The sequence below is a fragment of the Ictidomys tridecemlineatus genome, chromosome 9 (assembly GCF_052094955.1).
Source record: "Ictidomys tridecemlineatus isolate mIctTri1 chromosome 9, mIctTri1.hap1, whole genome shotgun sequence".
NCBI classification, from domain to species: domain Eukaryota; kingdom Metazoa; phylum Chordata; class Mammalia; order Rodentia; family Sciuridae; genus Ictidomys; species Ictidomys tridecemlineatus.
Genome location: NC_135485.1, coordinates 5,946,882 through 5,970,761, shown reverse-complemented (window position 1 = coordinate 5,970,761; position 23,880 = coordinate 5,946,882). Strand labels below are relative to the sequence as shown.

The following is a 23,880-nucleotide window of genomic DNA, read 5'->3' as shown; positions in this document are numbered from 1 at the left end:
CACTTGATCCCGTGCAGGCTGTCACAGGGTCCTGTTATCCTGCTTCACTGATGGGGAAGGGGCTCATGGGAGTTCAATGCCGGGTCTAAAATCACGAAGGGAGCAGGCAGTTCCTCGGAGTCAAACCCGGTGGGTGGGCACCAAGTGCCCACACCTGCCCCTGCCCCCCCCGTCCATGGCTGGGCCAGCTCCTTCAGGGGCAGGTGTGGCTGGGCTTTGGGATGGAGGAGTGGACAGTGAAGGGCCTCTCGTCGCTGCCCCACCGTGCTGCCTCGGCAGGCGAGGCACTTCTCACTCTGGACTTTGACCTCCACCTCTTCCTTGTGGTCACCTGGGTCTTCTGCCAGTAGGAAACGGTAGGAAAACCTTTGTGAGGCTCCAGACAGAGGGATCCGCATTGACCCACACCCCCTAAAAACCTGGATTTTCAGAGTCTGAAGAAAGTAAGACTCAGATTTTGTGCATCACAACAGCTTGGTCATAGAATGTGTTTGCCCCAAGTGTGTGTTTCTAGGGTTGTTTCAAAGGATCTTGCGGAAAAGAAATGATGGCTCGCTAGAATTACAGGAGGTTCATCAGAGAACCCACAAGTAGAAAATGAGCTTTGCAGAGATGACCCCACCCCTCCCAGAGTGCAGACACTGCCCCCTAAACTACCCTCGTATGGTTGTATTTGCTATTTGTCAAACACACATGAAGCGCTCCCCACACGGGGACAGATGAGCCCACGGAGCAGCAGAGACCCGGGGTGGAGCACCTGGTGTCCATGAGCGGCAGAGTCGGGGTTCAGGACCCCAGCCCTCGACTCCTCCAGCACAGGGACTTGTGGGCTGCACCGTGGGGCTCAGAACCACAGGCCTCTGTCTCCTGCCTCCCCACCAGGCTTCTGCTCCAGCTATTTTGGTCCCTACTCTATTCTGAAATGATTCATTCACACGTTAAATGAATCCATTGTAAATTTCCTGTCTCCTTCTGATAATTTCACTTGTCAAGTTATTTTTCTCAATTCCATGTCAAAAACTTTCATCTCTCCCTCCTCCTTTCTTGGGGGATAATAAGAAACATTTAAAATTTGATTTCTCACATCCCAAGCTTATTCTTTTAGAAAGAAGTGTGTGTATATTTTTTTTAACACAGAAATGACAGTTCTCAAAAAAAATCCAAAACCCTAAAGTTCATCATTTAAAAAAATTTCTTTCTCAGCCCTTGGTTACATCTTCACACTCACCCTCAAGTTTCTGTGCAGGGAACTTGGCAAATCGGACGAAGGTGGAGTTTTGCTCTGGCTATTTTGTATTTTCCTCTTGATGTGTGTTTTGAGATGATAAAGGATGTTTCTTTGAAAAAGAAGAGAGAAAGAGAAGAAAGGGGACTTAATTTTCTAATCCAAAGTGATTCCGACGTGTGTTATTATTAAGTTTTTTTGTCACTGTGACTAAAATACCTGACAAGGACAACTTAGAGGAGGAAAAGTTTGTTTTGGCTCCTGGCTTCGGAGGTGTGAGTCCTTGGTGGGCAGGCTCCGTTGCTCTGGGCCCAAGGTGGGTCAGAACATCATGGCAGGAGGGCCTGGTGGAGGACCTCGCTCTGTTCTCAGCAGCTGGGAAACAGAGAGAGGGCGTGGGGGAAGAGACGAAGGGAAGCCACACCCTTCCAGGCCTGTGCCCCGTGACCCGATTCCTCCAGCCAGGCCCCTGCCCACAGTTACCACATCATCCGTCCATTCCAACTAGGATGGACCGACTAGGTGACAGCCCATCATTACACCTCTAAATATTCCTGCCTTAACCCAGGAGATTCGGGGGCCAGGGGAACGAGCAGGAAAATGACATGGGGACAGTTTCAGAAAATGACATTTGGGACAACAGGGATAAGGAAATCGGTGTGGACACCTGAGACAGAAGTGGCTGTGACTTTTCAAAATCCATGTTGGAGTCCTTCCAAGTTAATTAGCATCTCACTCAAAGGTGAGGAAGGAGTGAGGAAGAGGCAGTGGCCGTCCATTTTCCATTCATTAGCTGCTCTGGTGAGAGCCATGGCAGGAGAGCCGTGGGGACGGGCCGAAGCGAGGGTCACTGGCGGGAGGGCTGGGTGGAGGTGCCGACTTCTGGGGTAGGCGTGGGTCTCCTTCCCCTGCCCCCACCAGTAGGTTCTGCAAGATCAGAACCCTACCCCGGTGCCGAGGGCTGTCCCTGCTGCTCCCCTCTTCCTACCCAAGGCTGTATAGAGCCCAAGGCTGGCACGTGCTCTGCCGTTCTCCCTTGGGCCCCTCTTCAGCTCCTTCTGTCTGGGGAGGCCCTGGGATGACCGTTCAGCCCTGGGAATCAGGACTGTCACCTGCCTAACTTTCGGCTTAGTCCAGCAATCTGCGTGGAAGCAGCGTCTCTGTTGGTGATGGCTTTCCTCTTCTCGACCACGGTGAGGGGCCCTGACTGTCCTCTGAGTCCAGAGTGCCTCATGTCCAGTCCTCACGGAGGTCTGTCCTGCCCTCTCCCATTGGAGGTTCTGCGCCTCGGGAGCTTTAAGCAAGCTGCGCTGGAGCTAGGCCAGGACAGCAGCCAGTGTCTTCATGCCTGCTCCAGGGGCTCCTTCCTGTGCACTCTCTTCTCTCCCTGCAAAAAACACCTGGATTTTTGGCTCCTCTCTAGTCTTTCCTTGGGAAACCTTGGATGACCTTAGATCCTAGACTACAAAAGAACACATTTAGCACTCAAAAAAAATGCTGTTCATCTTTCCTGAACAACAATCAGCAGGTTTCTCAGAAGCAACCATGTGCATCCCCCCATGCTTTCAAATCCTGCTAGTTTCTCTGCTTGCTGTTTCCTGCTTGATTCCTATTTTACTCCTGTTAAACACAAGAATTGGAAAATAAGTTATGATTAAGAGTTGCTCCCATAGACTGAGAGGTTGTCAGATAAACAAAACAAAACAAGTGCAGATGCTGGCCACGGGAGGTGTGATCACACAAACCAATCCCCCCCCCCCCCCGCCAAATCAAACCCAGAAACCATCCCCACCACCACAACCAAATGTTGAAAAGGGAATAGAGGGACAAGAACATGCAGCCCAGGAGCATCCACTCCAGTGGCAGTTCAGTTCCAGGGCTGAAGGCCACTGGGCCACCCTCTTAATGTCCCACTCAGAGACTCAAGGCAAGGTGCAGAGCTAGGGGATTATCTAGCCTGGAGGTCATCATCCAAAATTATCTAGACTGCTTGCTTCTCTGAGGGGCAGCACTGAAGGTGATCTCAGTGACCAGAAGAAGGAGGGTTCTGGGCCAAGGGCAGCAATGGCAGGCCTTCCCATGGCATGTCCCAGGACATGAAGACAGGGCCGGGTTCTGGAGTGCACTGGGAAAGAAGTACGAGGTGGGGCCAGAGACACGACGGGGACTAGATACATACGTAAACATGATGTGGAGACTGCTGCTCCCAAACATGATTAACCCTCCCACCCCAAACCCCTTGGAGATTAGCAAAATCTGTGAAGCAGTTTTACCCACTGGACTGCAGTCAGGAAGGACAAGAATCAAACCAGAGGGGAAATAGGAGAATGGTCTTGCATCTTTACCAGAGAGGTGTGTGTGTGGGTGGGGGGAGAGAGAGGGAGGGGCATGTGCAGCCCTCTAGGTGCCAGCAGAGGTGTGCTCAAGTCTTGCTGGATAATGCTCTTCACGTGCATCTGATAAAATGACCTGAAACAGGGATGGAAACTTCAGAATAAAAAGTCAGCCCAAGAATATCAGGAGTTCACACACATCTGGAAAGAGTTTGGGTTTCAACTGGGCACAGTGTCAAGACCTCCTCCTATGTGGGCATTAGGCAGAATCCTCAGTAGTGGGGCTGAATTAGTCTGATATCGTGGGTGCTCAGAATTCCCTGGAATAGACTGTAGAGCTTCTAAAGAGAAACTGATTCCAAGGACCCAGCTGTGTTCAAGAACACAATTCAACACTATCTAAAGAAATAGAGGAAAATGCCACAAACAACTATGTAAAATTCACAATAACTAACACCCAATTTAAAAAATTACCAGGCACATAAATAAGCAAGGAAATGTAACCCGTAGCTGGAAGGAGAATCTACCAAAGGAAACATAGCCAGAAATGTCGGAGATGATGGAGTTTTCTGGCTATGGTGTTAAAGCCCCTGGGACAGATGCACTCCATCTGTAGCAGAAGGAAGAGGAAAATATGGGCACGATGAGAGGAACAGAAGATGGAAACAGAGACCCAAGCCAAGCCTCCAGAGATGGAAACTGCAGGGTCTTACGCGCAAAGCATGCAGAATGGGATTAAGAGTGGACTGGACATCGTGGGAGGAAAGGTCAGCAACCTGAAGGTGGAGCAGCAGCTGTCTAAATCGAAACAGACCGAAAAAGACCAAGAAAACGTTCAACCTGAAATGGGCATTTAGGAAAAAACTGAAACACTACACTTCCCTGGGGAAGATTGGATCTGGTTTAGTCAGCTTTGTCGCTGCTGTGACTAAAGGACCCAACAGAACAACTGTAGAGGGGGACGTTTTACTTGAGGGCTCACAGTTTCCGAGGTCTTAGTCCATAGAAGGCCACTCCATTCCTCAGCACGGCTTGAGGTGAGGCTGAGCATCATGGTGGAGAGTGCGGTGGAGGGGACCAGCTCACCTCATGATCAGGGAGCAGAGAGAGACTTTCCTGGCCACCTACAAATACATACCCAAAGCCACGCCCCAAGTCCCACCTCCTCCAGCCACACCCCACCATTTCAATAACCACTCACTTAATCCCTGTCAGGGGATTAATTCACTGATTGGGTTAAGACTCTTAAAACTCAAACATTTCTCCTCTGAACCGTCTTGCATTGTCTCACCCGTGAGGTTCCGGGGGACACCTCACATCGTAACAGATGGCTTTCCCTGAGACCTGGAATGAAGCAAGAATGTTATCTCTCATCATTCCCATTTAGCATTACAATCCAGGGCAATAAAGCATGAAATACAAATAAGAAACATACTGTTTCTTTTTTTAAAAAGGAATCAACACTGTGCATATTTGAAGATGACATGGCCATCTGTATAGTAAATCCTAAAGATTCAATAAAAAAGTTGAAACTAATAATTAGGCTTATTCAGGTTACAAGACAAATATTGATTGTATTTCTGCATGTTATCAACAAACAATTAGAAGCTGAAAAAAATCACATGCAATAGCATTAAAATGTGAAATACATATAAATTTATCAAAATATATGTAAGATTCTACACCAAGACATGAAAATACTGTTGAGAGACATTTAAAAAGATAAAGAAATAGAAAGATAAACCATACTCATGGAGTGGAAGACTTACTATTGTTAAAAGATCAATTTTCCTCAAATTTATCAATGATTCCAATGGCATCCCAATCAAAATCCAGCAAGCTTTTTAAAAAAATTTAAAAATTGATAAGCTGATTCTAAAATTCACACGGAAATTAAAGGTCCTGGAATAGCCAAGGCCATTTTGAAAAGAAAGAACACAATCAAAGGTCTCGTATCACCTGTTTTAAGACTTACTGTTAAACTCTAGTAATCAGCTCAATGTCCAGAAAATAGATCAACAAAAAGAGCAGAAAAATTCAGCCAAACATGTCCATCAGTGGATTCTCAACCAAGGTGCTGAGGAATTCTCAGGAAGTGGTTCCTGGGGGCTGGACATTTGTATGGATCTGAGTGAAGCTGGGAGGTAGGTGATGGGCTTGTTCAGCAAAGGCAGGAGGAAGAGCTGGTCTGGGCTCTCTGGCTCCCTGCTCCTTACTTGCAGAGATACTCTTCTTGACCTACAGGAGCAACACAAATGTGTCTTTCTGGGAATGTGCCCAATCTTAAGCCTTCCACTTTGCAATGCTTTGCTTCAGATAGACATTGTTTTCCACTTGAACAGCTGTGGCCATTACCCAACTCCAGCTCCCACACCCACTCGTCAAAAAAAGAAAACCAGGGAATCTTGGGCTTCACAGATCCTACAAGGTGTCACCAAAACCCTCACAGTTTGGTCTACCTAGAAGGAACCAATCTTGAGCTCCTCAGCAGGCGTAGACCTCTCTCTGCAAAAGCTAGGGCGTACTGTCAATCCTGCACTCGCTGATGGCCATTGATCTCCCACGTGACCAGCTTCTTGATGAGCTGACCCAGTGCATGAAGCAGGCTTGAGGGAAACATTGACCCATTACGCCATACTTAAAGGGCTTCAGAGAGGTATGTGCCCGGGAAGCATGGGGGAGGGACACTCTGTGTCTGTGAATACAGGGTGACCCCTGCATAGCAGGTACCGTTGCAGCTGGTTTAAAAGAGAAAGCAGGAGATGACCAGGAAGTGGGAGAAGTCAGAGGTCTCCCTGATGGAGTGAGCAGCACCTCCCAAGGCCCAGCGGTCTCAGGGAACAGGAGCTCTTGGAGCAAGCTGGACACAGGATGTGAAGGAGCCCCAGGCAGGAGCTGAGGCTGCCTGGCCACCACCCGCAGTCCCTGGTATGTCAGGGTAAAGAGCAGGGGCTTTGTTCCGGTAGTTTCTCTTCACGATGTGGTGTATTCTCTCCTTCTCAGAGCCCTGGACACAGGCCACACCATGCTGGCTGGGCCCTGTGCTTACCCCATGTACTGGCTCACTTGGACTATGTGTCCTGGGAGGAGGGAAGCCCAGGAGGGGCCCACGGCAAGAAGCCAGGCCACAAAATCACCCTGGGTTTGCAGTCTCCTTGCCTTCTTTGTCCTCCCAGCCTTTAAGGTATCACAGGTGAGGGTGACTATACCCAGGGGCCACCCCTGCTTGCCAGGCCCCCACCAGGCTGGGATATGCGGGACCACAGCTCTGTGGAAGGCGGGTGCATTGAGAGCAGGGGAGTCAGTGCCACGGGCCTGTGCCAAGGTGCCCCCTGCTACTGTTTTGCTGTCTCAGACCTTCCCGTCCTCTCTGGGAATGTCCACAGGTGGAATGAATGATGTCACGTACAAGTGATTGATGTTTTTTTATCACTTTGAAAATCAAGCTGCACACCTAAAGAGCGTCCCAATTCGAGGGTGCTCAGAGCCCCAGGGCATGTGCGACGGTGCCCGGGAGGGAGGGTGCCAGGCTCGGCATCGGCAGTTCTGCAGGACCTGATGGAGGAAGGGGGGAAGCCGACAGAAGGCAGGGCAGACCCCCAGCAGCCCCGAGGGACCTAGTGATGTCAGCGCTGGGTGGAGGGCATCCAGGCCTTCTCCCTAGTGGCACGGACACCCACCGGGGGCTGGCTGGTGGGGTCACTCCCGCGATGCTCATTCCGCCCTTCCTTCTAATTCAAGGAGGTGGGAAGACAGTCCTAAAATCAGTCCCATGGTCTTGGGATCCTTGTCACAGCACACACCCAAGACAGTGAGTCTAGAATAGCACATTGACTGCAGTGAATGGGGGCATCTTGGGAACTGGATGGCACTCTCTAGGCTCAGGTGTGTCCATGGCGGCAGACTGACCCTTCAGGGCCAGTGGCAGGTTGATGCAAACAAGGCTACCCACATGCAGCCTCCAGGGCTCTGTGAAGCTGTGGCCACAGGGTCCTTCCCTGGAGGCCTGTTGGGGGATGGTGAGGGCTCCGTGGGCATTCATGGACAGGTGCTGCCTCCTTGTGGGACCAGCTCCTGTGGAAGGGAAGAGTGTTCAGAGGAGTAGAAAGCCACCTCTCCAGGGAGCGCAGGTTGCCCACACCCTCTCCTTCACAGATGGTTGGCACAGGCTGTGCCTTGCCTCGCTGTGGTGGGCCCTTTTTGGTAAGGGCTTGAGCTATGGGAGCTGAGCTTGAACAGTGTCGGTGAGTTCCCATGGAATGTCCTGTCGAGGGGTGGGACTGGCTCTGTCCACTACCATCTGCAGGTTGACTGTCAGAGACAATGACAGCAGCCCTTGCACCCGGCCTGGCACCAGCCAGAGCTTCCTCAGGTGGCCTTTTCTGTCTTTTCTGCCCTGCTTCTGCCTTTGGCTTTCCTGAGAAAGCAGCCAAACTCGGAGAGAAGCAAGGTCACTGCCAACAACACAGCAAACGGTCATCCCTCCTGTGCACGTGGGGTGGCTCCTGGGTTCCCACGGGAACCAAGATCTGCCAAAGCTGCAGCCCCTGCGTAAATGTGTCCCACTTGCATGTGACCTCTGCTCACCCTCCCTGAAGCTTCAAGTGCCCTCTCAGTCACTTACAGTAGCCAATACCACACAGAAGCTGTGTAAATGGTGTGACTCCGTCTCCTTTAGGGAATAATGACCACAGTGTTTTCAGTGTTTCCAATCCACTAACAGAGGGTGACTCTGTGTCCTGCTTCTTTCTCCCATGGTTTCAAACTTTTAAATTGAGATAATTTGCATACCATAAAATTCATCCTTTGACAATCGATGATTCAGCGGATTTTAGAATACTCACAGAGTTGCGCGGCCGTCAGCCTGACCTAATTCTAACACATTTCCATCACCCCCAGATGAAGCCCCTGCTGGTTAGCACTCCGCCCCACTGCCTGCTCTCTCTCCCTCTGGCCCTTGGCAGACCCTGGCTGCTTCTGTCTCCTCCTCGGAAGAGCCAGTCTAGGCCTGCGGGTCCCCTGCCGTGCAGGCTCGTGGAACCAATGCAGCTAGATGAATAGCAATGGCCACTAGTTCAGAAGGGGACCAGTGCCTGGGAGGTCGGGCTGGACCAGCACTGGCCCAGTGCCCCTGTGAGCCTTCCCAGCTCACTCTACACTTCAAGGGTCCCTGCTGCTCTGCCCTTGTGGGATCCAGGACCTCGCATAGGGTCTCTGCCATCAGGGACGCTGCAGGGAGGAATTCTGCAGGAGGAGGGGGAAGGAGCCACAGCTGGTGCCCAGGCCCGGAACTGGTGGAGGCTTCGCCAGGACTTGAAGTCCCTCCAGGTCCCAGTGTGCCCTGCTTCCCCGCCGTCTCCTTTTCCTCTCCTAGGATAAACCGTCCCCAGAACTTGGTTCTTCCTCCTGCCGTCGCTGTCCTCTTTCAGTGGCACAGAGAGGGCTTACTGTGACGCTGGGCGAGGAGAACTGTGGATCGGGGAGGCAGCAGCCTCGATGGGCACAGTGGCCTGGGCAAGCACTGCTAAAGCCACCAGGTTCCCATGAGCAGTGCCTGTTGCAGGGGCCTGTTACTCTCAGAGCCGGAAGAGGGGGAAGTCCCCTGCCTGAGGGCAGCCTGAGCCCTCAGGACCTCCATCCTGGTTTCCAGGCCGGGGTGTGCCCAGCTGCCCTTCTTGCGTCCCCACCTGTGATGGTCGATACAGCAGCTGCAGAGGGGTTGTAGGGGAGGTGCCAGCGCTGCCTTGGTTCACCTGCTGGGCGCAGGGCTCTCAGGAGGCATCCACTGATCCACACCCAGGCACCTGCGAGGTGGCCCTGCTGGAGAGAGGCGGGCCCTGGGGCGCTCAGGCCCACCTGGGTACCTGTGGTGAGGGAGTCGGCCAGTGCTGCTCCAGTGCCTGGCCACCTGAGGCCCTCAAGGCTGCCGTCAGGTTGCTGTCCACAGAGGGCTCAGGACTGGCATGTGCTAAAATGCCCTGTGTGCAGGCAGGTGCCTCCCTGTCTCAGTCCCCTGCCCTGGCCTCTATTCATGGGACCCTGCTGGGTAGGGAGGCCCTTGGCAGAGTCAGAGCTGCTCAGTCTAGTGGCCCAGTGCCCAGCACAATGACCAAAGGGCACCCTTCAGCAGCATCTTCTCCCCGCAGGAGAGCACCTGGCCGTACCTGTTTGGTGTGATCATGGTCCCCGCTTTCATCCAGCTGGTGAGCCTGCCCTTCCTCCCCGAGAGCCCTCGCTACCTGCTCTTGGAGAAGCATGACGAGGCCAGAGCCATGAAAGGTAGGGCCACTTCCCCTCGTCACACGGAGCAGGCCCCAGCTGGGCACGGGGAGGGCACCACTTGAATCTTCTCTGCAGGCACCGTGCTGGGCAAAGAGGATCTCTTCCTGCTGTGGAGGGCAGAGGGGCACAGGGAGTCACCTAGGGAGTCTGGAAAAGCCAGCTCAGACAGGATAAGACCAGGTCCCCTGCTTTACAGCCACCTCCTGATGGCATCCACCCCCAGAGGTGGAGCAAGTGGCCTTTCCCAGTGGCTTGGGTGTGTGGCAGTGCCCCTTGTCTTTGCACTGTAGGGAAGGAGAAGAGCGAGCTCAGAGTAAGTGCACGGGCCTGAGTGCTCCTGTCCAGTGACCCTGGGGTGTCCCCGGTGGCCCTGTGAGAGAGGAAGATTTTGATAGGAGAGGATAATGAGGCTTGAGATGAGGATGGGGAGTGGGCTCAGGTCACTTCCTGAGACCCCTAAGAGGCAGAGTGCTGGACCAGGTTCAGAGCATGACTTTCAGAATCAGAGACATGCTGCAGAGACCCAGGGAAAATCTTTTTGCCCGGAGATGGCCAATGCAGAATGGATGACCAAATTCTTACTCTTTTGGTTTATAAAACAAGACCTGCTGACAGTGCTATAATGAAACACGAGGACTTGGAGCAATCAGGCAGCCTGTGTGCCCCAGCTCCGCCTCTGACCTTGAGCCATTCACCCACCTGTCTGAGCCTGCAAACCCTGGTCTCTGACAGGAAATGCCATCAGCCTCCTCCAGGGGCTGTGGTGAGGACTGAGTTCCGTGGTACCCAGGAGGTTCAGGGTGTTAACTGCTGTCTCACTCCTGAGGACCTTGCCTGGTTTTTACCCGTAGTCTCTCCTCCAATCTAAATCTCACTACTGCCCGTGCCCAGGGGAAATTCTGAGTATTATACACATAATTTTGCAACATCTTTTAAAACTTAAATTGCCAGAGAGACCCTAAGCCACTTAGTGAGACTCTGCCTCAAGATAAAAAATAAAAAGGGACAGGGATGAGCTCAGAGGTAAAGCACCCCTGGGTTCGATCCCTGGTACCCACCCCCAAATTTAAACTACCTACGTGCTTTTAAATTGACCAATTGTAAAATGAAACATTAACAATTGTTTGTATTTGTATAAACAATATTTATGTTTATCCAGCAGCTTACGGTCCGATCTTCAGATGTACTTTCTTATCTTATGGCCCTTGGAAAAGCCTCCTCTAGCACAGAGGGACGGGCAGTGCCTGGAGGTGCCAGAGTGAGGAAGGCTTTAGAGGGTTCTTTCACAACTCGGTAGAGGGGGAGTGCGGCTATGAAACAGGAGGGACACGATGACTGTGCTTTATATAAGGAGCAAAAAATATCAGCGTCAGGCTGAAACAGAATCTTGAAAGGTACATTTCCACTAATGACAATACCAATTCTGCTTTAGCAAACAGTAGGAATTCACCATGCGGGGCATTCTGTCAAGCAAGTGCAAAGACAGAGACACTAGATGGCACCCCTGCCGTCCAGGTGGGAGGGTGATGTGCCACGGTGGACAGACTCACTCATCCATGGCTCTCAGGTGCTGAGAGCTCAGCACTTTCCCTGTATTAGCTCATTAAATCCTCATTTTTATTCCCGTTCCACCTTGTGTCATGTAGTGAATAACACACTGCACCCCATAAAGATGTACAATTACTGCGCGTCAATTAAAAGTGAAAACAAATTACAGGAAGGAGATGCAGGAAAGGGGCGGCTGTTGATGGGGGTGGGAGTTTCTGGGGTTTCTGAGGACTGAGGAATGGGGAGGCCCGGGAACAGAGCAGGAGGTGGCACCCCGCGGAGCCCCAGCCCTCCTGCTGCCTCCAGCCCTCTCCAGCCTAGTGCTGCTTTGTAGGAAGGGAGACGTCATTTGACTGCAGCCTCCTCACTGAAGGGCCCAGGGGTGGCTCCGTAGCCTTACAGAACCGCCAAGCACGGGGAGACGGTGGTACGCACTGGCCTTTGGGGTTCTGCCTCACCTTGCATTTGAAGAGAGGGATTCTATGGCTAAAAGGAGTGTGGAGCCTTTGCTCTGGGGCTAGAGAATCTTTTTTAAATGTTGGGTGGAGAAATCACCCCCTCCCTGCTCAGCTTGACAAATCAACTCTTGTCCCTTAAACCTGGGTGGTATGTGGATTCATCCCCTAGGATGCTTTTATTCCTCCTGTCCCCTCCCATCTCTGTGTCCTAAGCATGTTTCCTTGTCTCTATCCTTATATTGTTGCATATGACCAGTGGGACAATGGCCCCAAATATGTTCATATCCTGATCTCCTCAGCTTGTGACTATGTCACCTCGGATGACAGAGGGACTTTGCAGGGGGTGATCAGGATTCTGAGAGAGGAGGTCACCGGGATTATCTGGATGAGCCCACTGAAATCACCTTCTTGCACATGGGAGCGGGAGCAGAGAGTTAGGGAAAGTGACAGACGTGATGTTGGTTGGAAGCAGAAACCCAAGAAAGAAAGGAAGGGAAGGAGAGAGAGGAGAGAAGATGCTGAGCTTTTTGCTTTGAAGATGGAGGGGCCATGAGCCAAGGAAAGCGGGCAGCCTCTTGGAGCTGGGAAGTCAAGGACATGGTCCTCCTTCAAGCCTCCAGAGGAATTCAGCTCTACTGTCCTCCTGATGTCAGCCCAGTGAGTCCCACTTCAGTGTGTGTCCTGAAAGTGACCCCACACTCACCAGGACAAATACGTCAGTCAAAGACGGTGGATCCACTGGCGACTGGGTTTCAGGCTCAGAAACATTCTGCCAGAATGTTGTGGTTCATGCATTTGAAAAGGCCCCAAGTGCATCTACCGCATCAAAGAGCAGTAAATGTCTTCCTAAATCTAAAAGGTCTCCCCCAATGCCAGCTTCATCCACGTAGTTACAAACAGTCATAGGATAATCAAAACATGACCAAGTGGGCTAAGCACACAGCGTCCAGTGGGAGAAAATAAACATAAATAAATCGCCATCACCAAAAGGCAGACACAGGTGCGGGGACGGCAGGAGGCTGGGCGAGGGATAACCTCAGAGGCGAACTCTGCCCTGTCCCCTCCCCAGTCACTTGCCTGCCAAATTGCCCACTCAGCCAAGATAAGTCTCCAGGACAGAGGCCATGGTGACCCACTTCTCCCAGGCCCCGCTGCCAGGCTCTTACCTGGAGCCCCCAGGCGTACCCGCACCCACCTGGGGGTGATCAGAGATGGCGCTACTTCCTAAACTTGGGGAGGGAGCTGGGCAGAGGGAGGCATGGTCAGTTTGCCTCCAAGCCCTCAGGCTCTGTCTGCCGGCAAAGTCACCTACTCCCCCAAGGAGACCAGGGTCCTCTCTGGGGTCACTCTGCTTTTGTCCTTAAGGTGTGAGCCCAGATGGGTTAGCTGGAGAGGCCTCTCGTTTGCCCTTGGACTGGCCACGTGCATCCCAGCTGGCTGCCTTTTCCCTGGCTGGAGAGCAGCTGGGTGCAGGGGACTGAGCAAGGTTCTCTGCCCGGGAGAGGAGCTCCTTCCTGCAGCACCTGCAAGGGCCAAACGTCCCATTTCTCCCACAAAGGCAGGCCCGCAAGGGCTCCAGTGTGTCTGCATCCCAAACAGCAGGAGCCCGAGCATCCACCGTGACGCTCTTCAGACCTAGAGAAGGGCTGTGGGTGCCGCTGGGGCGGGGATGCAGCCTGTCTCACCTGGGGCTGGTGCACCTGGTGTAGCTGCTGAGCCGCTGGGTCTCCGCACCCTTGAGAGCCGGGAGGAACCGCCTATTTGATCTAGGGCACAGACAGGTTCAGCGCTCTCTCCTGGGTTTCTCTGAGGTCCTGCCCCTTCCTGAGCCCCAAGCTGCCTCTGCCTCCTGGGCACCAGCTCTGTGGCATCCTCCTCTCACAATAACCCAATCTGAGACCAGCGCCTCCAACAGCAACTGCACCCCCAGCCCCTGAGCTGTTTAGGGAAGAGTTGGGGCTGGGGGTCACTGGCTCCTCCTTCCTTCCCCTCTCTCTGCCTCTCAGAGGCCCCTGGAGCCCCGGTTGCTTCTCCCTCTAGCGTGGTGAGCAGCTGCTCGGCTTCCAAACACGGAGCCAGCTGACGTGTAGACTGGCAGCCATGTGACACCCTGGGTGCCAGGCACTTATGAGAACCTTCTCAGCCCAGGTGGCACCTTCCTGAGAGACATCCTGCTGAGCCGATGAGCACTGCTTCTCTCACCTGCTGTGTACCTGCTAACGTCACAGCTGGCAGTGCTCCCGGGCTCCATGGAAGGCCAGCTGGGTGCCAGCGTGGAGGGTCGCCTGGGAGTCCTGGGAGCTGGTCCAGCCTCCCTGCCCTGCCCCTCGCCGTGCTGACCCTCGCCCCGGCAGGCTGCCCAGGTCGGAGGTCGGCTGTCTCACCTGTGGAATGGAAGCAACACAAGTGCTTCTCTCCAGGGACCAGAGGACGGTGGAATCCCACTGTGGACGTGGGGATGCTGGGCCACATGGCAAAGTGCGCTAAGCACACAGCGTCCAGTGGATGGTGTGCATGACGCCACAGCTGCCCCGGTTGCAGGGACTGTAATCGCGTGGCCGACGTCAGACCCTGACAAGCCTCATCATGTATCAAGCAGGTTCTTGTCCAAAGAGTGAAAGAATTGACTTCTGAAGCTGCTTCAGGCACCTGGACCCAGCCGAGACCTCAAAGTAGCCCAGAGAGGTTTGGGCCTGGAGGCAAGACCCTTCCACCATCCTGTAACTGGAGGCTTGCCTCAGGAGTCACAGAGGGCGATTGAGAGGACAGAGGACGGGGTGATTGCTGCCCTGTGTCAAGTGCTCGTCCTTCCCGTGGGCCAGCTGTTCCCTTTGCTGAGGCTCATGACAGCTCCACAGGAGCATGGCATGCTAAGTGTCTGGTTCACCACATGTGTCAGTCTGGTCCCCCCAAGAAATAGACTGTCTGAAATAGACCCATCTTCTGTTGCTGTAACTGAACGCCTGAGACGGGGAAATTTATAAAGAAATTTCCTTCTTGTCATTCTGGAAGCTGGGAAGTCCAGAAACATGGTGCCCGTGTCTGAGAGGCCTCCTTACTGCACCACAACGTGGCAGAGACGTCACGTGGCGAGACAGAGCCGGGCCTAGCTCAGGGCTCTCTTCTCCTCGTAAAGCCACTAAATAGCATGACCTTGTGACCTCATCTAACCCTGCTCAGCTCCCAAGGCCCCACCCCCACATGCCCTCAGCAGCTCCGTTGGAGCCCCGCCCTCCTAATACTGTCCCAGTGGCCACTCAGTCTCCTCATATTCAAGCCATAGGGCAGAACACGTGATTAAAGGAGAGGGGACGTCACTGGAGTCAGTTTCCTTGTGAGAAAACGGGAAGAGTCCAACCCCAAAGGGAAAGGAGGGACGACGGTTGGGGAGGAGCACCCCACCCCCGGCTGCCTGCAGTATGAGGAGGGTCCAGCGAGGCCCCAGGAAGTCCTGGAGCCACCATGTCCCCCCAGAACGAGGCTGCCTGGTTTCCCTGCTCTGCCCACCCCCTGCAAGAGAAGCCCTGGGGCGTGCGGCCTGGGACCCGGGGGTCCGTCCGTGTCAGCTCCACTCCTGGAGCTGGAGGCTGAGGCACATCCTCGGGCCACCACACTGAGGCCACCACCTTCCTCTAGAAACTGCGTTCAGCTGGGGGCTCGGTGGGGAGAAGTGCTCTCTGCCGCCCGGGGCTGGGTCCAGGACAGCCCCTGGGTGGGTCAGGGCTCCCCAGGGACACAGGGCCGGTAGGACGCCCTCAGAGGAAGATGCATTTTCAGGAAGTGGCTCGTGGACTGTGAGGCTGACCAGCTGAGCTTCGGGGGCAGCTGGCAGGCTGGAGACCCAGGGCAGCGCTGTCCTAAGGCCGAGGCGGGATCTCCGCTCCCTCAGGGAGCTGGGCCTTCTTTCCTGAGGTCTTCAATGGTGGAATGAAACCACCTGCCTCGGGGAGGCTGCTCTGACTTGACCTTGAATGCTCCCACAAGCCTGAGCCGAGGTCGCTTGCCTCATTTGGCTCTGGCATGTCCACTGGTCTCCTGACAGGGCTACTGACCCCTCAGAGGGGACAGTCCAGGTGCTGCCCGTGCTGAGCCAGGCTCGGGCTCTGCTATGTCCCCGGGTGGCAGTGACGGTGCCCTAGACACACAACCGCGTAGCCACCCGCGAGCACCAGGGATTAGGAGATGAGGGCTTTCCCGCCCGTGGTTGGGGGGCCGTGGCAGCCACAGGGGGTACGCTGCTGCCCTCCCTCAGTGGCTGGCTCAGCTTCCTGTGGCTGCTGCACAGAATTCCTCAAAATTAGGGGCTTAAAGCCGCACTCAGTTAGCATTGAAGTTCCAGGGGTCAGAATTCAAAGTGGACCGTGCAGAGTTTGCCTTGAGGGTCACCAGGCTGCTCCTTCTGGAAGCTCCAGGGGCAAGTCCACTCCGAGCCTTTCCTGCCTTCTAGCATTCCTCCGTGGATGTTCACATGTGGCAAAAGGTGACAGTTTCTCGGGGGCTGGAAGTTTGCCTTGTTCGGTCTGGGAACAGCATCAACAGCAGGCTGAGTTCCAACCCTGGAAGATGTGCCCTGTGGGACTGTGCTCATGGTGCCCGGTCCAGAGGGCGTGGGAGGAACTTGGAGGCCCAAGGTCCCTTCCCCTCCAGCCCTTGGGGCATCCTGGGCCAGCGGAGATCCCACTCCTGCTGGAACCTCCCATAAGGGTGAGCACAGGCTCAGGCAAACAGCAGGCGCTCAATGAATGTCCAGCAAAAGACTCTTCCAAAGGAGAAGCCCCGCACCAGACGCTGTGAGATTATCACAGCAGCCAGGCCAGGCAGCAAGGGTGCAAGGGACCCCGGGGACTCCTGCCGGGAGGTGCCTGCTGGGCCTAGGGACGTCGGAGACCCTGGACAAGGGGTGCAAGTGGTAGGACCGGCACCTTGGGCTGCATCGGCCATAGGACATCCTCGCCCCGCCCTCAGCCTGTGCCTGTCCCTGTTCACAGCCTTCCAGACGTTTCTGGGCAAAGCGGACGTCTCCCAAGAGATGCAGGAGGCCCTGGCTGAGAGCCGCGTGCAGAGGAACGTCCACCTGCTGTCCGTCCTAGAGCTGCTGAGGGCCCCCTTCCTCCGCTGGCAGGTCATCACCGTGGTCGTCACCATGGCCTGCTACCAGCTCTGTGGCCTCAACGCCGTGAGTGCTGGGCCCCCGCCAGGTGCTGTGCACGGGAACAGGAACCGAGGAGGGAGGCGGGTGGCTCAGGGCTCGGCTCTGGGTGCCCAGGTTCAGACCCAGCTCTGCCGGCCTCCATGAACTCCGCAGCATCGGGCAACCACAGGACGCCTCTGACCCTCGGTGTCCTCCTCTGTGGGATGGATCACAGTGATGTGGAAGGAGACGCTCCAGGCACGGTGCCCAGTCCCAGGCTAGAGCCAGCCCCCGGTCAATGCCACTACCACCCTGGAGTCCTGCTCCTCAAAGAAAGGGACACTTAGGCAGTCACCACGGGGAGACGGGAGAGGCTGAGGTGACTTCCTCAGAGGAGCGTCTTGGCTGGGCTGCCTCCCGCCTGCGACTCTGGCCTGGAAAACCTCCAGGCTCTCGGGGAGCCCCTGGGCCTGAGCTGCAGCTCTCCGGGTTCCAGACCCAGCTGCCTGCGGCCACCCCTGCTCTCTCCAGGGCAGTGGCAGCTTCAGCCCTGCTCCCTGCTCCTCAGCCTCCAACCTCTAGGTCAGCTCAGCTCTCTACAGGCCAGGGGCAGAGGCCTGGCTTCCTGCCCCCATGTGGCCATGAACCTGCCCTGAGAAAGCCCTGCCAAGCGCGTCCCCACCCTGGCTTGGTGCCCTCAGCTGCACGTGCACATGTATTAGCCAGGAGCCGTCCCGTGCCAGCCCTGTGAGTTAACCCCCACTGTTAGGCACAGAGACATCAAGACGCTTTCCAAAGTCACACAGCTGAGAACAGTATGAGGAGGACTTAAGCTGTCTGGCCCCAAGGTCTGGGTGCTTAAACCCTAGCAGGGAGGGTCACCAAGAGCCCCTGAGAGGATCCCCCCATATGTCCCTCACGCTGTCTCCAGCTCACCCCCCCCCCAGGCAGCCACAAAGAAAGTCCAGCTTCTTGCATTTGTGGTTGGAGCAGCAAGTGCCAGCCTCTCAGCTGGACTGTGCCCATCTGGGTCCAGGGCCTGCCCACACCTGCTGCCCTCCAGTCCAGACCCGAGGCCAAGGAAGAGAGCAACAGATCAACACTACTTGTGCCCTGTGAACTGGCTTGAACCCTCTGTTTTACCAGAATTCACTGGGGACACGGCCTGTCCTTGGGGACCTTAGTCAACTCAGCCAGGTGCCTACTATTTGTCACCTTGCTCCAGCCCCAAGCTGTCCTGCAGGGCAGGTGGCATCATCCCCGTTCTCTGGATGAAGAAGCTGCAGCTTCCCGAGGCCAGGGGCCTGCCCGGGGTCCCAGGCGTGGCACCTGCCCTGGCACACTCCCCTCCAGGCCTGCGTCTGGGGCGGCTGCTGGCGTCTCTGCGTCCTCAGCCCCTAGAACAGGCAGCGCTTCTGAGCCGCAGGACCCTGGGGGCTGCAGGATGCCCAGTAGTGTCCTGGGCCTCTAACCCCTGGGTGCCAGTGCCACCCCACCACCTGTGACAACCAGAGTGTCTCCAGAAATGCCGAGCACCCCCTGGGGGCAAAGCCGGCCCCACTGAGAACCTCGACCTAAACCAACGTGACTCGCTCGGTGGCTCCGGCTGAAGCTGAGTGGCCGTCCCGTGCTTTAGCGATCAGTGAAGCTGAGTCTGACAACACTGAGCTGTTTCCCACTCTTTTCCTCTGTGACTCAGTGATGTGGAAGCTTTCAGATCCCAAAGTTAGACCCATCACTTAGAATCCCTCACCTTAGGCTGCTGTCCTCCCGAGCAGCCTGGCCTCTGCGTGGACACTGGGCTTCTGGCCAGCTCCCGGGTCAACGTCCTTTGAGCGCATGCCATTCCCAGGAGGTGGGGTTCCATAGGGAAGACAGGAAACCTGGGCGAAGGGTGGAAACCGAGGGCCGCCTCGCACAGCTCCAGCGGTGGCTGGATTGGAGGCAGGGCGTAGATCAAGGTCGCACTGACCTTCCTCTTTCTTTCCCATGTTACAGATTTGGTTCTACACGAACAGCATCTTTGGGAAAGCTGGGATCCCTCAAGAAAAGACGCCCTACGTCACCCTGAGCACGGGCGGCGTGGAGACCTTGGCCTCCATCTTCTCTGTGAGTCCTGAGGGGGATCCCGGGTCGGGTGACACCGGACCCAGGCAGCCAGGGTGGCCTTCCCAGGGGCACACCCCCCTGTAGGTGGCCCTCGGGATGTCTGACCAGCTGGGAAGGTGCCCCTCTGTACTGTCCCCTCCTGCTAACCCCTCCCACTCCCAGTGACAGGGTCCGACCCCTGTGCCTGAGGCCCTGTCCTCCCTGGGAGTTCAGGGCAGAAGGACCCTGTGTGTCTCGGATCTCTTGCCCCGACTTTCAAAAAGTTCCACGACCATCATCTGTCACCTGGTCACCCCAGACAGGTAGGAGTTTAGGAAGCAGAGGAGGAAGGGCAAACCCCGTGCCAGGGAGGGCCAGGTGGGTAACAGTGCCCAGAGCGGAGACTTGGAACCCACTCTTTCTCCACCAGTGTATGCTAAGTAACACTTGCGGGGATGGGGGAGGGGGGAGTCCTGGGAGAATCCGGAGTCTAGGAGGAAATTGTCCAGGCTTTGGAATCCGGCCAGACTGGATTGAAGTCCCAGTTCTGCAACTCCTTGGCTGTGTGATGTTGAACCATGTGCACAAACTCTCTGAGCCCGTTTCCCTCTTGATGCCTGCTCAAGTCCCTGGGCTCTCACTGGGTGGGTCCGCACCCTGCATTTTAGCACTCGGCACCTGGGGAAGGAGCAAGGACTAGACCAGAGAGCCATGCCCCCTCCAGGGGGCTGCTCCCCAGATGGAGCTGAGGGTGTTGATGCCGGTGCAAACCGGCAAAGCTCCCCGGTCCTGTTTCTGACTGATTTCACTCTATCTTGCTCCTTGTTCTTATGGAGTCATTCTAACCCAATACTCCTGATTCCAGAAGCCGCTCCTTCCAGCCCCCCTCTGGCCAGCATCGTCCTCATCCTTGTTAACAGCTGATATTGAGCGAGGATTCCTTGGACGTGCCAGAAGGGAGGTCAACAGCTCCACCCTCCGGGAGAGGAGGAGGGACTGCCTAAGCTCAGGACTCAGACCCGGCCTCTGGAGGGTGCTCCTACCAGCCCCTGTGCCTCCTCCAAGTGGCTCCACAGTGGATCTCAGCCATTTGGAGCCGGGAAGGTTCGTGATGGTGCCCGTCGGCCAGCTTGAGTCCAGCTGCTGACCTGTGCTGGAGTCACAGAGGGTCACTGCCGTGGCACCTTCCTGTAAGAGCTCACCATCCAATGGAGGCAGGCAAGACCCACGGTGGAACGAGGTCGTGCCTCTAAGGGCACAGGCTCTGTGGACCCTGAGTGGGGAGCAACAACTTCCTCGCTCTGGGGGTGGAGCCATGTAACCCCACACCTGTCCACTTCACAGTCACCCTAGGAGCTCTCTACGGACTCGGGGTCACCCTCAAGTTGTGGTGATCTAGAGAGAAAGACCCAGAACAGATAATGCCTGCATGCAACACTGAGTCAGCTCCTGCGCGGAGCTTCAGGAGGGCTCCCTGGAGAGGGGGCCAGGAAGCCTGGAGCTGAGGGAGCCACAGGACTCGGGAGAAGGGGAGTGCGCTGGGCAGCTGCCCACCTTAGCTTCTAAAGGACCTGGAGAGGCGAGGGCAGGTACAGAGCAGTCCAAGGAGACTGCTTCCCCAGCCCTGGACCTCCACGAGACCCCATGCAGCAGCACAGTGCTGGGATTTGGGATGGACGCTCCTGCTGAGCAACTCTGAGCAAAATCCCGATCCTCACTTACCAGCTGAGCGATCCTGGGAAACTGCCTGGCATCTCTGACGCTACTTGCTCATTTGCAAAATGTGCATAACTGTGGCCATCTGTAGTGGGCACAATTTTGGCTCCCAAAGAGGTTCACATCCGAACTCCAGGAAGCTGCAACTATGTCCCCTGGCTGGGCAAAAAGGGACTTGCCAATGTGGTCAAGTTAGGGATCTCCAGATAGGGAGGTCATCCTGGATGTCTGGGTGGCCTCGGGGTTATGACGGGTTCTTTTAAGAGAGAACAGGAGGGTCAAGAAGAGAAGGAGGCGGGACCCTGGAAGCTGAGGCAAGAGGGAGGCCATGGCCGCTTGGAAGATGCCCTCAGGAGCCGAGGAACTTGGGGAGCTCTCGAAGCCGGGAGGGGATGGAGACAGATCTCCAGGAGGGACCAGCAATCGGAGCTGCCTTCTGGTTGCCATGGAAACTAGACTGCAAGGGTGTGAAGGCCACTCCCTCCTTCCTGACGGTCAGCACCCAGCGGATCCCTTGCTATTTCAAAGTGCTGCTGACCTTGTTCCCAAATCATCTGACCTTCCAGGTTAACCGCCTATCAAAAAGGACCTCTCAATGTTTTCATTCTCACTGAAATTCTGACAGCTCAGTGCGCTGCCTCTGAGCTGGGGACATGGAGGAGGGAACACTTGCACCCCATCCACGGTTCGTTCTGACCGAGGCTGTCACTCGGCAGCTTGGCAGATGCACTGACTGCCACACTGTGGGATGGCTGCTGTTCCAAGTTGAGTCTTCTGTGCGGTGTTACTCTCCTGAGCAGTGGACACGAGTGTCCTCCAGGCCAAGCAAGGCAGAAGTCTGCAGCTACGTGGGGTGGGGGTGGAGTTCACAGCGAGTCCTTATTCATGGCAGGGGGCGTTTGTCATGGAGGTGGGGGCTGTGCCCTGGCACTGAAGGCAGTAAATCCTTACTAGGACTCGCTGCCCGCTACCCGCAGTCCACCCGCTCCCAGCAAATCCCATTTCAAAGTCAAAGCCTTCAGAGTTCACGCCTGAGGCTCAGGACATGGGATCTTGCACATGGGCCAGGAGAAAAGAGCTCAGTGGTGGAGTGTTTGGGCTCTGTGGTTCTGACTTCCCAGTTGGTAGCCTTGGGCCAGATGCATGGCCTCTCTGATTCCCATTTTTCCTCCTTGGGAACGTGGAGGTGATAACAATTCTAGGTGTGATTGTGAGAACGGGGCAGTAATTCCCAGATCTGTGCCCACAACAGATGCTCAGTAAATGTGATCAAGCAGATACTTCATAATACTAGTTATGGTTGAATTATCTCCATAAATTCACATGTTGAAGTCCTCAAACCTCAGAATGTGACCTGATTTGGAAGCAGGGTCCTTATGGATGTCACTGGTTAAGCTGAGGTCATACTGGACAAGGTGAGCCCCTGTTATGGTTTAGATGAGGTATCCACCAAAGCTCATGGGTGAGACAGTGTAAGAAGGTTCAGAGAGACGACTGGGCTATTGCCGAAGTCTGGCTGGGCACAAGATCACGAGCCACTCACACCTTGTAGATTCAAACAGCAATTCTTTATTCCCGAACTCACACCGGCCCTGTACAAACACGTTCTGGGGAAATCCCAGTTCTGCCCGCCCAATTCACTTCCCAAATACTTTCTCAATTCCATGAGAACTCAACAGGAACCCAGGCAGCAGGATATGCCCTATTCCCAGCAGGAATAACCTTAAACCTGGAACTGCCCTAAACCCAGATTGTCTTAAACCGGGACGCCTAAAATTTGTCTTAAACCAGGAACGCCCTAAACCCTAGGAGCGGGATACTTCCTAAAACCTGCAGGATGCACCTTAAACCTGGATCCACCCTGGTCCTTGAGCAGGGTCACCTTTCTCAAACACACATGCAATGTCACAGCGAATTTCCAAGGCAAGTCCATTTAACATGGGGTACGCTGGCAAGGAAATTTCCATGCGTCATTCCTACTTGGCAATGGCCCTCAGCAGGCTATCTCCTTAACCCCGCCAGCGGATTAATCCCCTGGTAGGATTAACTGAGTGGCCCCTGAAGTGGTGGGCTGTGGCTGGAGGAGTGGGAATGGCAGCGTGGCTTTGGGTACATGTGGTGTCTGGCAAGTGGAGACCTCTCTGCTCCCTGTCCACCATGTGAGCTGCTTCCCTCCGCCACACTCTGCCTCAGCCTCACCTCCAGCCCCGAGGAGCGGAGCTGGCTTTCTGGGGACCAAGATCTCGGAAACCCTGAGCCCCTAGACACACCTTTCCTCCTTTACAGTCGTCCTGTTGGGTCCTTTAGTCACACCAGTGAAAGGCTGGCTGAAACAGCTCACATTCCACATGTGTGTCCTCGTGGCGTGGAGATGCACACACAGGGACAAGGCCAAGCGACTATCAGGGCTGAGCCGGCAAAAGACAGGAGACCCAGAAGCGACGGCCCGGAGCACCCTCCCCAGCACCTTCAGGGGGTCGCAGGTGGCCCTGCCAGTGCATCCATCTCCTACCTCTCCTCCCTGCTGTCCTCTCTGGCCTCCACACGTCCCCTGGCCTGAGAATGAAGAAGGCAGGGATAGGCACTCGCTTCATCGGCAGGTGTTGGCTGGACACCTACTGTCAGGAGCAGGGGGAAGGCCCTGGCCTTGAGGTGTGGAAGGACGCCAGGGGGCGGGAGCGAGGCGCACCAGCAGATGGTTGAACACTCTTTGTCTCCGTGTTCAGGAGTTGGATGTCCAGGTGGGACAGGGACAGTGGGATATTACAAAGTAGTGGCTTTGTCTACATCTAGTTTGGGAAATCTTAATGTCTCAAGAATCAGAAAAGACTTTGTGACTGGTCCCAACTTTGCCACTTACTAGCTATGTGACCTGGGACAAGTTCCCAAAGTCTCTGCACCTCAGGATTTTTATCCATGAACTGAGATGATTAATAGGAACTACTTTGTAAAGTTACTGCCGGTGTTAAATTAATTGATGCATGCCTGCCTCAAACATAGGTGCTCAGTCAAGAGCCACCAACTATTTTTATCTAGACTAAATGCATTGGCATCAGAAAAGGGGAGAAATTAATTCACAAAAGAGCTGACCAACTTGTT

At 55.0% G+C, this 23,880-nt stretch overlaps 1 protein-coding gene across 6 annotated transcripts in view; it reads left to right on the top strand.

Annotated features, from left to right (window-relative positions):
- Slc2a9 (solute carrier family 2 member 9) overlaps window positions 1-23,880 on the top strand; it is a 136,185-nt gene that overhangs the window by 72,774 nt on the left and 39,531 nt on the right. For all 6 annotated transcript variants that reach the window (XM_040292664.2, XM_078021035.1, XM_005318964.5 and 3 more), the window contains 3 exons: window positions 9,705-9,837; window positions 16,835-17,022; window positions 18,976-19,086. In XM_040292664.2, the coding sequence (XP_040148598.2) occupies window positions 9,705-9,837; window positions 16,835-17,022; window positions 18,976-19,086 (432 nt within the window). The remainder of the gene's footprint in view (window positions 1-9,704; window positions 9,838-16,834; window positions 17,023-18,975; window positions 19,087-23,880) is intronic.